This window comes from Canis lupus, chromosome 30, assembly GCF_003254725.2.
Source record: "Canis lupus dingo isolate Sandy chromosome 30, ASM325472v2, whole genome shotgun sequence".
NCBI lineage: Eukaryota > Metazoa > Chordata > Mammalia > Carnivora > Canidae > Canis > Canis lupus.
This window is the reverse complement of record NC_064272.1, coordinates 33,191,937-33,206,925: the sequence shown is the minus strand read 5'-3', so window position 1 is coordinate 33,206,925 and position 14,989 is coordinate 33,191,937. Positions and strand designations below refer to the sequence as shown.

The 14,989-nt window shown below is 53.7% G+C and overlaps 1 protein-coding gene across 4 annotated transcripts in view; it reads right to left on the bottom strand.

Annotated features, from left to right (window-relative positions):
- NOX5 (NADPH oxidase 5) overlaps window positions 1–14,989 on the bottom strand; it is a 109,731-nt gene that overhangs the window by 19,771 nt on the left and 74,971 nt on the right. For 3 of the 4 annotated variants that reach the window (XR_007407275.1, XM_025472346.2, XM_035708707.2), the window contains 8 exons: window positions 13,212–13,335; window positions 11,919–12,069; window positions 8,901–9,111; window positions 6,536–6,761; window positions 5,100–5,253; window positions 4,681–4,859; window positions 3,503–3,685; window positions 1,656–1,788 (listed from right to left, as the gene is read on the bottom strand). Coding sequence is in view for 3 of the 4 variants with exons in the window: in XM_025472346.2 (XP_025328131.1) it covers window positions 1,656–1,788; window positions 3,503–3,685; window positions 4,681–4,859; window positions 5,100–5,253; window positions 6,536–6,761; window positions 8,901–9,111; window positions 11,919–12,069; window positions 13,212–13,335 (1,361 nt within the window). In the remaining variant the exon portion in view is untranslated. Of the gene's footprint in view, window positions 1–1,655; window positions 1,789–3,502; window positions 3,686–4,680; window positions 4,860–5,099; window positions 5,254–6,535; window positions 6,762–8,900; window positions 9,112–9,231; window positions 9,360–11,918; window positions 12,070–13,211; window positions 13,336–14,989 lie in introns of those variants that run through there. The other variant, XM_035708708.1, reaches the window with a different exon arrangement.

Below are 14,989 nucleotides of genomic sequence, written 5' to 3'. Positions count from 1 at the left end.
GAACGACAAGATCCAGCAGGAACTACGTGGCCACTGAAAACCTGTCTGCATTCACAATTGAAGAGGATGCTAAATTTCAGTGGGTTCTCTGAGGCCTCGTCCACTTGGTGGGACAAGTGCGGGGCTGGGGGTGGGGGTGGGGGACTGTGCCTTGTTTACATAAATGCACTCTGAAGTGCCCCACACAGCAACTCCAGGTAGGAGGCCTCCCTAAAACGCTGGTGGAATTCAATCAGCCACCACTGGCAACCTGAGTCCCCTCTCGGTTTCTGGAAACCAGCTCCGTAAACAGAGTTGGGGTACGTACCAGCCCTCACAGGGACTCACTCAGTTCACTGCACAAGACTTGGGGCCCGGGAGCCAGGCTGATTCCAAGCTGAGACCCTGAAGAAACCCCCTGAAGAACGGGTCCAATCAAGGGCACCTCCACGGAGTGCACACAGTCATTGTAATCACACTCATGTCAATACACTGGAATACTATGCAGCTACATAAGGAAAAGTTCTTTTTTTTTTAAAAGAACTGACTTGCGAAGACCTTCATGACGTACCATTCATGGAGAAAAAGTGGACTGCACAACAGAGTGAACAGTGTGACCCCATGTATGCAAAACTATCTCTACGCCAACGAGCCACGTAGAAATATAAAGACGGATCTAGAAGACCGCTCACCAAAAGATGGACAGCGGCTTTCTTTGGATGGAATTATTATGAGGGATTTTCATTTTCTTCTGTACCTATTTCTATACTATCTGAATTTTCTGCGAGCGTAGATCTTCTTGAGAAACAGAACAGGGATGAAAGATAGGAAGAAAATAAGCTTCCTTCTCCCGCCACCACTCCCACCTTTGCCCCGTTGTACATCCGAGCCACCACTCAGGTGGCTCCAGGGCGGGTGTTCTGCAGCCTCACATGGGGAACCCTTGCCTGGGGTCTCACCCTGAAATGTGGGAGCTGGCCCAGGGGTCTCGACACGTTGGGGCTGGGAGGCATCCTGAGTGGAATTAGAGCTTTTCATAAGGATGGGTGAGAGAAAACAGGCAACCAGGACCCTTTACCCCCTCATGAAGTCAAGCAAGGGTCTTGCTCTCGAAGGCCACGTAGGGCATTCCCTGCCAGAAGGACCACCTAAGTGGAAAGACCAATCTCTGGCCTAGGAAAAGGGCAGAGGGCCAGGGGCTGGCCTCACCAACAGCCCAGGACCAGAAGGAAGACACACACATGGCTGGGGGGCCAGAGGTCTGCTGGGCGAAGGGGGGTCCGCAGTTCTGTGGGTGTTGGGGAGCCAGAGAGAAATGGTTCCCAGGTTTCCATGCTGCTGCTTATGCATCTCGCTCTGTCTCCTCCCCCATCTCCTTCTCTATCTCGTAAACTCCAACCAACCCTTCAGAGTTCGGCTGCTATACCACCGGGTCTGTGGAGCCTTGTAACCTACCCAACCATGCCCGGCCTTCATGGGATCCTCACGACAGCCCTGACCTCCCCAGTCAGTAAGAGTTTGGGCAACTGCTTCCCGGTTTTGGAGGGAGTTCTTGGAGGGTGGCTTTGGGTCTCTGGTCTTACTCGCTTCTCTGTTCCTGGTCTCCAGCCTGTGCTTGACTCCCAGGAGAACTCAGAAAATTACCATCTGCAGAGCGAGTTGGGGGGAGGGCATACCTTTCTGCTCTGGAGCGCTGCTGATGGTGAAGGGGTGCCACTCGTAGCGTGCGATGGTGGGGATGTTCAGGTACAAGTAGTCGCCCGGCCTGTAGTGGAAGAGAGGGGGCCTCTTGATGAGGAGATGGGTGACCTGGGGAGAGAAGAAGGTCAGGGTCATCCGTGTCATCCCTGCAGGTCCAAAGCTGCCAGGGGCCTACTGGGCAAGAGGGCAGAGGCCCGAGCCATCCTCCTCCACCACAAGGCAGGCCAGCGTTGGACGTGAGACCCTTCTTGCCTGTGAGTGGGGCTCCCCCTGTAGCACATCCGCCAGCCAGGGCTTGGGCGATGAGCAGAGGAAGGGAGAGCTGAGATGTGTCTGAAGTGAGGCTCGTGGCTTGATCCCACTTCTTATGGTGTGAACACCGCTGTTAGTGGGTCCTTCTCTGTAAAGCCCCTGACTGCTCTGGCCCCTTGCTTGGAACTTCTGTAGTATTTGGATGGTATTCCAACCACTAATGGCACCTCCCCTGGGAGAACGGATTCAATATGCTGAGCACTCACTGTTGGCAGAGCTGTGTGAAGCACAGAAAGTGTGATCTCGGGCGCCTGGGTGGCTCTATGGGTTAAGCATCTGCCTTCAGCTCAGGTCATGATCCCAGGGTCCTGGGATGGAATCCCACATTGGTTCCCTGCTCAGCGGGGATCCTGCTGTCCCCTCTCCCACTCTCCCTCTTGTGTTCTCTCCCTGTCTAATAAATAAAATCTTAAAAAAAAAAAAAAAAAAAAGGAAGTGTGATCTCTGGTCCTCACAGCCATTCTCTGAGACGGATGCCATTCTCTCTCCACGTTACAGATGAGAAGCTAAGGCTCAGAATGGCTAAGGAGCTTGCTCAAGGCTGCCAGCTAGGAAACCATGGGATGTGAATCTAATCACGGCGAGCTGAGGCCAGAGCTCGATATAAAGCACCTCACTATCCGTGTCCTCGTGCTCAGCTGCCCAGAGGTGAGCCCACCTGGCAGTGCCTTTCCTTTTTCCATAAAAGGCCCAGTCACTCAGACACCTCCCACCCCCAAGTGTAGCCAGTTACCTCTTGAGTCCTTCTGTGATATACCCCCACCCCCACTCCACAGCCCCCTTCAAGGTCAAGGCCCTCACGAGTTCTCATTTGCACATGTGCAGCAGCCTCCCAAATAGTGACTGCAGAAATCTAGCTGCAACACAAACCCACTTAATAGCACCCTCTCCCAGCCTGCTCAGGGGCTCCCCGTTGCCTGTAGGGCAAGGAGCCTCGGTCCCCCAGGCCCCACCCACACCTTCTCCCTGGCACCTTGGCTCCAGCTATGCCAAATTACCCACAGGCCCCAAATGCGGTATACCCTCCCACAACTCGGTGCCTTTGCTGGTGCTGTTCCTTCTCCCAGCAGCACCCTTCCTTGTCTTGTCTAGCCAAGGAACCCCTGCTCGTCTCTCAGAACCCTGCTGGGGCATCTCCTTCCTCCTTCTGGAGCCCTCTCTGACCTCTCAAGGATAGTTTTGTACCACCTGATGCTCTACTCTCAACAACACAGCCCTGCCCTATAATGCCAGGGCCAAGCAGGACGGTGCCTGAGCTGTCTCTGTGTTTCCGTCACCTAGCACAGGGCTGGCAACTTACAGGCTCTTCATATATGCTTCGTGAGCAGCAGGATCCTGCCTACCTGTCATTCCTCTGCCTGAAACATCACCCCTGAAGGCTAGACCAGATCCTGGGCTTTGCTTGTCTCCTCCACTGCACAGGGGCTTGGCTACACTAGTCCCTACTTCCTTGGGGGTCTAACAGGGCACCCAGCTGCTGCGCCCCACCACCTACAGCTCCCCTTTGCACCTTGGAGGGAAGCAGATTGACTTCCACGATGCACAGGGCTGCCATGCGGGACACCGCTAGCCCGATGATCTTCTCTAGGAAGAACAGGGTGCCAGGGACCAGCAGCCACTTCCAGAAGTTGGGCCCATGCAGAATGAGCAGAATCCACATGGGAAGGTAGGACAGATGGGTCCAGTAGAACACCTGTGGGTGTGGGGGGGGGAGTGGTAGTAGTAAGCTTGCAGAGCTCAAGACGGGGGAGGGTGGAACAGGGCCAGGGCTCAGGGCCATCCTCAAAGCCAGGGCGGCACCCAGACAGAGCCTTGGTCAAACACCCTCTCCTGGGGACAGGGCTGGGTAGGAGGCTGGGGATGGGAAGCTCTGGTGCTTCTTTATTCTGGGGGCTTGGCCCCGGGATAATAGAAGGGTTCCTGGTGCTTGCACCAAACATCTGAAACATCTGCCTAGGGATATCCTGGCTGAAGGGCTCAAGAGCATCAATGTCCCCATCACACTGACCCTTTTGGGTGGGTGGGTGGGGGGAGCAAGAAAAGAAAGACGGTAATTTCTTGGGCATTGAGAAGAAAGGGCAGAGCCGGAGTCTGAGTGCCTGAGCAAGTGGGAGGAGCGTGGGCCGGGCAATCACTGGTCTGAGTGTCAGACTTCTCGTTGGTCAAATAAGGATGCGGGTTCTCCCCTCAAAGCACTGCTGCTGGGGCTCTGAAAACGACTATCTGATGTGACCAGATCAGTCCAGGGGGCTCCAAACCAAATCTGTGACCTCCTGCATCTTGAGGACACTACACATGGGGAAGTGTCTGGAGCATCTGCGTGCCAGGGTAATAGTCAGTGGCTTTGCATATGTTATCTCATTTAATGCCTAAAATAACTTCATAGGTAGAGAATTATAGGTTCACTTGATAGATGAGGAAGCTGAGTGGGCCAGTTTAAACCTACTTTAATCCAACTGGGGCGGGGAGGGGGTGGGGGTGGTCACGCCAGCAAAAAGGCAGAGTCTTCCAGAACAACACAGCTTCCACTCGGCAGACATACACTACAACCCAAGGGCAGAACCCAAGGCACAGGCATTGATGTGCAGAGTAGCCCGGGCACTTCCTGGGCTCTGCAGTAAATGAGAGGGGATGCAGCATGAAATGATGGGAGCCCAGCCTGGGATAGCAAAGGGCAAGGATGGACACCTCAAAGTGGCCGCTCCTTCTGATGCAGGAGCTGGAGCAGGCAAACATGAGAAGCAGTAGCAGCAGTAGTGCCACACCGGTCGGGGAGGCCAAGCCGTGGATCCAGCCAATGCCAGGCCTCGTCGTGAGCAGCAGTTCCCAAAACTGGAAGGGGCTGGCCTCGGCCTGAGCCTGGAGCGCTGGAGACAAATGCAAGACAAGCTCTTCCCTGTCCGCCTTTCCTCTGAGGGCCCCAGGGCTCCCCACCAGATTCCCCCCACAGGTAGGGACTCCCCTCCAGACCATCGGCTTAGGCGGGATACCGCTCCCCCCACCCCCAACCGGGTCTGCAGGACACACAGGGCCTGTGCCCTGTGTCCAGGGCTGGGGGTTTGTGAAAGGCTCATCCAGGGCCCCTCCTGCAGCCCCAGGCCACTCACCGAAGTTCACGATGTGGGCCACGGTGTGTACAAGGGAGAGCACAATCACCACATAGCCCACGAACTGGTGGAACTGGATGTTCTGATCCAGCGGCAGGACCTGAGCCAGCCACGTGGCCCGCAGCCATGTCAGGCAGCGCCTGAGCATCAGCACCTGGCAGGACACAGCAGCAGAGAGACCCCCTGGCTCTCTCCCAAACCCCCCACTCCCCCTTCCCCAGCAGCTGTCTCCCTGCCTTCCTCTGAGCTGGCTGTGCTTCCTGAACCGGTCCCTTCACCAGCTCCCCTGCCCCCCAAGCCTTCCCTGCTCCCCTAAGTCCAGAGCTGAGGGTGTCCAAAGCACAGTCTCCGGGAACTGTGGCAGGATGAGAACAGGTTACAGGATGACTGCAGGTGTTACTTGTACCTAAACCCACGAGAAGCACATTGTGTCCACAGGGTGGACCCTCATATATCTGTACGTCAGCCCAGCACCTGTTATGTCTAGTTCTCGAGGTGTCCTGGAGGAACACCGGGTTTTTCCAAGGCCCTCCTTGCTCATTTGCTTTAACATATGTGAGCCCAGATATGTGGACTTGGTGATGACGTTGTCTGATTTTATTTTATTTTATTTTTTTAATTTTTTTTTTCGTTGTCTGATTTTAGCCAAGCTAAACTGCCTCTCGCAGAAAGGACAAGTAGCTCAAAGAGTTTCCCTGCAGAGGAAGCGCTGATTCAAAGCAGTGTTAATAACTCAAGTGACCAAGCAAATGAGTCATGGGTCTCTAACCCTTGGTATGTAGCCAGGTCTGAGGATAAAAATAAAACCCACACAAGAGGCTGACATTATCAAGAAGAGTATGTGGACTAGAGATGTACATCCCTGATCATTAAGGATGATTCTTTCCTGATAGTTACCGCGTGCCCCGCGTCTGACGGCTACTGATAATAGGGCATGCACATCATCCGAAGGAAATATGTTGTGTCATTGGAAGGGTTTTTCGCTGTTTTAATTATAGGAGCACACAATCAAAAGATGCTTGGAGACCTCGCTCCCTGGCCCAGAGCATCATATTCGGATTAGCCTGTCACTCAAGGGCTCTTATCCCGGACTCCATCTGCTGGGCGCCCTGCACAGAAGCTGCCCATCTCCCCCTGGGGTCACCGCAGGATGTTGTGAACATCAGATGGGAAGGGCTTAGCACCCCCCCTGAATGTCCATAGTAATTGCACAAAAATGCCTGCTGTGTTTTACAGGCTGTGTGACCACGGACAAGTCACTGCCCCTCTCTGGGCCTCAGTGTCCACCGAGTGTTGACCTTCCGAGGCGCCCTCCCGCCCTGGTGCTCCAGGAGTCCACGTGTGGGTCCCTGCGGCCCTGAGGAACCTACATCAGCATCCCCACTCTCCCCACCCCACCCCGGCCACCTCTGGGCATCCTGCCCGCGGAGTCCTACCGCGATGAAGCTGCCGTCGAGGTTGAGGCACTGGCCGCAGCCCTTGGCCACCATGACGCTGGCGCCCCGGGCCCGGTGCTCGCTGGCCGCCAGCGCGAAGAGCAGCAGGTGGAGGCCCGCGAAGGCCGCCAGGCAGAGCAGGTGGCTGCGGTGGTTGTGCCAGTAGGCCCAGGTCAGAGCGCGCGGGCGGCGCGGGGCGGCGGGGGGCGTCAGCCAGTGGGCAGCGCTGCAAGGGACCGGCTGTGCTCAGGGCAGCTGCGGAGGGGAACGGGCCCCGGGGGCACCGAGGCACCCCACGCCCGCTGCCTTCCACCCACTCTCCGGGGCCTCGTGGCAAGCCGGCCGGCTTCCCGGTACACCCGGGAACAGAGAGGCCAAGCCACTGGCCCAGGGTCACACAGCTCGGCAAGGCCGAGATGGAACTCCCACCTGTCTGACGCTGCATCCGCCGCCGTTCTTATTACCTCCTTTACTTGCCAACCAAGGAGAGGGAGGAGTGATCCGAAAGGATGGAAGAGGGCAGCCCCCAAGGCCCAGCGGTTTAGCGCCGCCTTTGACCCAGGGCGTGACCCCGGAGACCCGGGATCGAGTCCCGCATCGGGCTCCCTGCATGGAGCCTGCTTCTCCCTCTGCCTGTGTCTCTGCCCCCCTCTCTCTCTCTCTGTGTCTGTCTTGAATAAATAAATAAAATCTTAAAAAAAAAGAAAGAGGGATCCCTGGGTGGCGCAGCGGTTTAGCACCTGCCTTTGGCCCAGGGCGCGATCCTGGAGACCCGGGATCGAGTCCCACGTCGGGCTCCCGGTGCATGGAGCCTGCTTCTCCCTCTGCCTGTGTCTCTGCCTCTCTCTCTCTCTCTCTCTCTCTGTGTGTGACTATCATAAATAAATAAAAATTAAAAAAAATAAAATCTAAAAAAAAAAAAGAAAGAAAGAATGGAAGAATCTGAGATATGTTGTGGTGGATAACCCACAAGTGAGTTAACACACCGAAAGAATCAACCGCGAGGGCTTGGAGTCAAACTTAGGTGTGTTGTTACCCTCTATTTTATTTTCTCCGCAGCCCTTACCTGTTTAGTGCCCCTCTAGTTTATGCGTCTGCTTATCGGCATTATAGACATTACCTATAAATCAGCCGTGCCTGCCCGACCACGTTGAATAAGTGTGTGCCTTTGCTAATTATTTGTGTGATCCTAGATAAGCTCCTTCAGGTGACGTGACTAATTTCCTTTTGGGCGTTGCTATAAAATGCACGGGTCTATTCGTAAAAATGCCCAGCCAATAGTGGGTGCTTAACACTGTGAAGTTGATTCTGAAAAGACACTGAAAACGGAGGCTTGACAACAGTTGCCCCGCACTACAGACCTTTGTCCCCTCTGAGAAAGCGGGTCAGGCTGGATGGACCTGGGCAGGCAGGATGCTGCCGGGCAGGGCAGGCGGCTGCGGGGCGGGGCTGGGCAGGGCCAATCGGATAGGAGGGGCTGGTGGGCGGAGCCAGGCAGGATGAAGAGGGGCAGGGCTGGGCGGGGAGGGCGAGGCAGGGGGTTTGGCGGGGCTGAGCAACGCGGAGGGGCTGGGTGGGCGGGGCCAGGCAGGCTACAGCGGGGCGGGGATGGGCGGGGCCAATCAAGATAGGCGGGGAGGGGGGCGGGTCCAGGCAGGCTGCTGCGGGGCGGGGCTGGGCGGGGAGGGCGAGGCAGGGGGTTTGGCGGGGCTGAGCAGGACGCGGAGGGGCTGGGTGGGCGGGGCCAGGCAGGCTACAGCGGGGCGGGGCTGGGCGGGGCCAATCAGGATAGGAGGGGCTGGTGGGCGGAGCCAGGCAGGATGAAGAGGGGCAGGGCTGGGCGGGGAGGGCGAGGCAGGGGGTTTGGCGGGGCTGAGCAACGCGGAGGGGCTGGGTGGGCGGGGCCAGGCAGGCTGCGGAGGGGCGGGGCGGGGCCAATCCGGATAGGCGGGGAGGGGGCGGGGCCAGGCAGGCTGCTGCGGGGCGGGGCTGGGCGGGGCCAAGCAGGACGGGAGGGGGCTGGTGGGCGGGGCCGGGCCGGCTGCGGAGGGGCGAGGCTGGGCGGGGCCAATCAGGATAGGCGGGGAGGTGGGCGGGTCCAGGCAGGCTGCTGCGGGGCTGGGCGGGGCCAAGCAGGACAGGAGGGGTGGGCATGGGCGGGGCCATGCGGGATGGGCGGGGCCGGGCAGGCTGCGGAGGGGCGGGGCTAGGCGGGCTGTTGCGGGGCGGGGTGGGGCGGGGCGGGGCCAGGCAGGCTGCGGAGGGGCGGGGCTGGGCTGAGGGATCCCCGAGCGTTCAGACCAGCCTGCGCAGCTGGAGCGGCACCTGCACGCGGGCGGTACCCACGCGGGACGCAGAGCCGCACCTGATGGTCAGGTTCTCCATGACCCCGGGGAAGCGCTGCAGCTCGTCCCGCAGCTCGTCGAAGGTGATGGCGCCGTTGCAGTCCTTGTCGGCCGACTCGAAGAGCGCCAGCGTCAGCTGGTCCAGCTTCTCGTCGGGCAGCGAGATGGCGCTCTCGCGCATGCACGACCGCAGCACGGTGCGCAGCTCGTCCGCGTCGATGGAGCCGCTGCCTGTCCCAAGTGGGGATGCAGCCGAGTGAGGACTTGTGCTGGGCCCCACTCTGTACCTGCAGACCCCCCCCGCCGTGCCCAGCCTTTGCGTGGGGTGGTGAACCTTCCCTATGCGCCCACCTCCGGTTTTCTGCCAACCAAGTCCCTTTTGGGGTATAGGCAGGCAGTCAAAGTACACAATGTCATCTTTGGCTCAGAAACGTTGCGTGGCTCCCTACTGTCCTGCTCAGCAGAGATAAACTCCTGCCCAAACATGGAGAATCTTAGTGCATGCCTTTCTCCAGAATCTGCAGCCTCCTTTCTAAGTACTGAGCTTCCAAGACCATCTGCACAGAAGAGAACATTTGCTTGATTAATCTGTAAGGAGCTAGGTGCCCAGAGCCTCAATTATCCAGAGGCAAATTGTACATGGGTTGGTGGTGAAGGAAGTTCCCTTTTGTTCTCCAGCTTGTAGCAGAATTTGCTCTTCCATGTTGTCCTGAGAGGTCAGAGCTGGGTACCCACGTCTGGCCATGTGACCTTACATGCACATGAGGGTGTGATGGGAAAAGGAAGCCAAATCTACCCACTGAGATGAGATTGGGGGCGGGTTTTTTTGTTTTGTTTTGTTTTTGTATATATTTCCATTCTTCATAAGCAGCAGAGCCTGTGATTAATGAGTTCTTGGCGTGATTTGGTGCGGACACACTTGAGGTAGCTTCCTGTTTCTGCCCCTTACTAACTGATGGTGGGCTGTAAGTCCTATGGAAGTGAACCTTACTTTGCTCATCTATAAAATGGAGATAATAATTCGTCCCTTTCAGAACTGGCTCAAGAAAAAAAAAAAAAAAGAACTGGCTCAAGGACAATTGATAATTATAAAGCACTTATTGCAGTATCTGGAAAAAGGTAGTTGCATATACATGGAAAGTCGTATTGGTACCGTGATCACCATGAAGGCCCAAGCCAAAGTCCGTAATCACATGACAGGGAAGAGTCGAATGTACCACTCTCCCATCACATGTCCTGTCCTTCAGCTCGCCTGGTCAAGAGCCAGCACGCAACAGGTTTCTAACTGCAGCCAGAGCTCCAGTTCCTCCCCAGCTCCCTTCATATCATCTCAGTGGTCCAGCTTTATTCACTCATTGGCTAATTTCAAATCCAGGATTCCTCTTCACTATTATTCTCATACACACATTCCTCTCCCTTGTCCCACTATCCTATTCCAGCAACCTAAACATATCCCATCCCTGAGTGAATCTAGCCACCTGTTCTCTCCCTTCCTGCACCAGGGCAGCTAATAGAACATTTTTGCAGAAAAGCACCCAAGAGAGCAGGAAGCTTTGATCCCCAGCCACAGCAAGGCCTTCAACTTGCCTACCAACCTTCTCCTGTATTCCTAGTGAGATCACTCTTGTATTGTCTGCAAGGACCACTTCTCACCTCTATGCGCATCCAATCCCTGCCTGGCTGTCAAAGAAAACAGAAGCCACTGGAAGGGAATGCCCTCTAGTTATACATCTCCTGCTCTTCCCTGCCTTCCTCCCCTCCACTGTCTGCAAGGAGAAGGTGAGTGTGCTGCTTCTTCTGTCACAAACCAACCTCTCGGGAGTGACCAAAGCTTGGTGGTCAGAAGGCAGTCAGTGAGGACTGTCCCATGGAGACTGGGAGGAAGATGTTTAGGTAGCAGGTATGGCCAACTGCCTACGTACCAGGGGAAGGAGGTCAATTTGAGGAGTGGGTTCCAGGAATGAGGTCTGGCTAGATTGAATCAGGTAGGACCGGGAGGTAAAGAAACCCCATAAGCCAGAGGGCCCTTCCCTGGGAGCAGGCCTGCAGCTAGGTAGAGCTTTTCAGGATGCAAATCCAGCCCAGTGACTTCTCTGCTCAACACTCTTCAGTGGCTCCCTGTGGCTGAGGCTGAGACTCCAAACTGAGACTCCAAACCTTGGAGACCTGTCCAGTCTCACTGGGTACCTCTTTCTCATTGCAATACCTCTTCTTCTGATGATTCCAGGCCCTCAGAGATGCCTGATGCCATAGAGCAGCCAAAGATTTGAAAGCAGGACATTCATAGCAGGGTCATTTATAATGGAAAGAAAGAAAGAAAGAAAGAAAAGAAAGAAGAAAGAAAGAAAGAAAGAAAGAAAGAAAGAAAGAAAGAAAGAAAGAAAGAAAGAAAGAAAGAAGGGAAAGAAAGAAAGAAGGGAAAGAAAGAAAGAAAGAAAGAGTGCTGGGAAAGGGAGACAATGAAATTCTCCAGTTTGCTTGAATAAATAGTACTAAATAACAGGTGACACCTATAAAGGTGTGCTGAGCACTGTTCTGAATCTACATAAGTTAACTTAATCCTATCAGCCTCATGAGTGTACACTTTTATAACCATTATTCGCATGTAATAGGTAAAGAAACTGAGGCACAAAGGAGTTAAGTGACTTGCCAGAGGCTCCATGATTATTAAAAAGTGGTGGAGCTGAGATCTGAACTTTGGCAGCCTGACCTCCAAGTCAGAGATCTTAAGTCCGAGGCTGTGCTGCGTGGGACACAGGACACAGGGTCGCATATGTCGATATTGTGGAATAGGACGCAGCCACAGAAAGTGATGCTCTAAATACACTTGAGTTACCACTTCATACCCACTAGGGTGGCTACTGTTAAAAATCAAACAAACAAACAAACAAACAAAAAACAGAAATAGCAAGTGTGGCAAGGATGTGGAGAAATTGGAACCTTGTGCATGGCTGGTGGGAAGGTAAAACAGTGCAACCTCTATGAAGAGTAAGGCATTCCTGGAAAGATTAAAAACAGGACACCTCCAGAGTCCTTACCATCAACGTCGTACACCTGGAAGAGGAATTTGAGTTTGTCCATGGGGTTGCCGTGGATGAGCAGGGTCAGCGCCTCCAGCAGCTCCTGGAGGGTGATGGTGCCACTTCCATCGGAGTCAAACAGGGTGAAGAATCTCTCTGCAAAGAAGGACTGTGGTGGGGAGAAGACAGGAGACAGGCACCAGCTGGCTGTGGGGCCTGGATTAGAGGTCATGCAGGGGGTGTGCGCATGCGCCCTGGGGTGGTGGGCTCGAGGCAGGACCCCGGGGCTTGCACACACGGTGTGATTTACCACTTGGCCACACCAGGAGGTGGTGTCCACGGCCCATCCTGCTTGCCCAGAGCAAGTTTGGACTCCCGTGGAAGAACTATTCAGATCCCAGGAGAAGGATGGGCTTGTGTCTGGGCCTCTGGCCCCCTGCTAGTTCTCAACTTGGTCATTTATACAGGCTCTGTGTCCCCTGCACGCCGTCACCCTCATCAGCCATGCAGTCCAGACCCCTCAGCATGTGAAAAGGGTCAGAGGGCTGCGTCTGCAGGCTCCTTCCAGGTCCTGTCTTATCCCCTTGGGATGACCACAAGGGCCAAGGAAATCAGGAAGGTAGCTCTTAGAGGGCAGATGGTACTTGAATACTGGGATCATCCCTGTACTCATTGTTTAGGCTGCCTGTGGCCTACACTTAAGGCTTGCTCTTTCTTTTTCTTTCTCTCTCTCTCTTTCCCTTGGGAATGGTGTGGGAGTTTCGTGTATACAAATCATCAAGAAACTTATTTCTTGGAAGGAGGCTTATGGACATCACAGCATCCACTCTGCCCATGAGGCTGGTGGAAAATATGAGGCCAAATATATTTCTTAAGATCTGGCAAGGGGCACCTGGGAGGCTCAGTGGTTGAGCAACTGCCTTTGGATTGGGTCATGATCCTGGGGTCCTGGGATCAAGTCCCGCATCAGGCTCCCTTCATGGAGCCTGCTTCTCCCTCTGCCTGTGTCTCTGCCTCTCTGTGTCTCTCATGAATAAATAAATAAAATCTTAAAAAGAAAAAATCTGGTGAGCTACTGATACCTAACTTCACATGTCGTGTTGAAGATCCCAGGAGGCGTGGCCACCAGAGGGATGGAAGAGCATGAGCAGCAGACACAGAAACATTCTCTGATCCTGATCAGGGTGGGGCCATAAGCCCTGAGGACGCCCAGGGAGCCATCTTTCCCTCCTAGCGAGGTGCTGTGTCCCTGAGAGCCAGATTGCCCTTCCTTTATGAATGCAGGGCCCCACTTCCAGAGTAGACACTTGCCTCTTTGACATTCAGGGCTGTTTTGAATTGTTGCAGGTTGATCTCCCTGTCTTTTTCCGCAATGGTCTCAAACTGGTGTGTCACCCACTGAAGCCACTTGGCATCTTCCTCGGTACTCATGGTGCTGGGAGAAAAGGAGACAGGTTTATGGGTTTGAGGTGGTCAAGGGCTCCTGGTGGTTCCAGGACCTGTGCCTTCTTCTCACTATGGCCTCGGGCCTTCCATGGGTTGGATCAGCTTCGCCTGTGGGATGCAAGCCTCTGCAAGATTGCTTGTTTAAGTCCCTAAGTCCCTGTCTCTTTCTTCCATCTGGCATCAGCTAGCCTGGCCTCATGTGTCTTTAGGTTCTGGAATCATAGGGTCCCATGAGATGGAGCCCAGATTGTGGGCATAAGATCAGAGAGTGGCAAACTCTGGGAATGCAAGTAACATGATGACATTACTTCCCCACTTTGCATTCCAACAGCTCTTTACTGTTTTCCAAATATTTCCCACCCCCTACTTCATTTGGTCTCATAGCCTGGTGAGTCATGATGTTTTAGGGAGGAAATAGATTCAGAGCAGCTGAGTATTTTAGCGAAATTTATTCAGCCAGTGAGAAAGGGAGAGAGAGAATTCAAATCCGAGGCCAGCGTGTTCTCCACCGTGTCCCAGAGACGCCACCCTCTGCTTCAACACTTCTAGTACAAGCCACACCAGGATTCAGACCTTGAGTCTTGACTCCCTGAGTCCAGGGCATATTCTTTGATGTCCCCAGGGTATCAGCTAACTAGCACCCTCACAAACAAGCTTAACTATGCAATGACCTGAACAGAGGTGATAGTGATAAATGAGGATACCACTCTCTGTGGCATCAGAACCCAACAGACCAAACTTGAAGCTGTGAGTGAGGATTTATAAACGTTCCTCTGAGAGAGTGGCTTTGTATCCCATGAGTTCAATATAACCTTAAATGACTTAACTGCAGTCGATCCTCATTGCTCATTGTTTGTTGATCTCATATTCGTGAACTCACTTATTTGTTAAAACTTATTAGTAACCCCCAAACTTGCAGCATTTTCCAAGACATTGTGGACATGAACAAAGCAGTGATAAATTTGAGCTGCCTGATGTACATACACGTTCGCAGCTGAGATCAAACAAAGTGACCCTCTGCCTTCCTGTTTCAGCTCTCATACTATAAACAAGCGTCCTTTCCGTGATCTACTGAGTGCTGCAAATTTTGTATTTTGGGGCTTTTGATTGGTGATTTTTTCTCCTTATTTATTTATTTTTTTCATTCTTAAAACATTTTTTTGGGAGGGGCTATGGTTGACACACAATGTTGCATTAGTTTCAGATGTAACTCTAGTTATGCTGTGCTCACAAGTGTAGCCACCTCTTCCCAGGCAACGTCGTTACACTATCATTGACTGCATTTCCCATGCTGTCTAAAAAAAAAAAATAATAATGGTAAGACTCCCAATTTATTTTACAAAGCTAGCATTACTCAATCCCAATGAAGATAGTGTACAAAAAAGGAAAATTCTAGACAAGTGTAACTTATAGAGATCCAACACTCCAACTAAAATATAACCAACTAAATCCTGGAATTTACTTAAAAAAATAGTAATCCACCTTTATCAGGAAGGACTTTTTCCACATATACAAGGATAGTTCACTATCAAGAAATCTGTCAACCATCCTCTGCTGTCCCAACGGTGCAGTATCCAGAAGAGTAGCAGTCCCAAGCTGTGATATGTGCCTATCAGAAACAGGGAGAGCTTGCTAAAATGCCC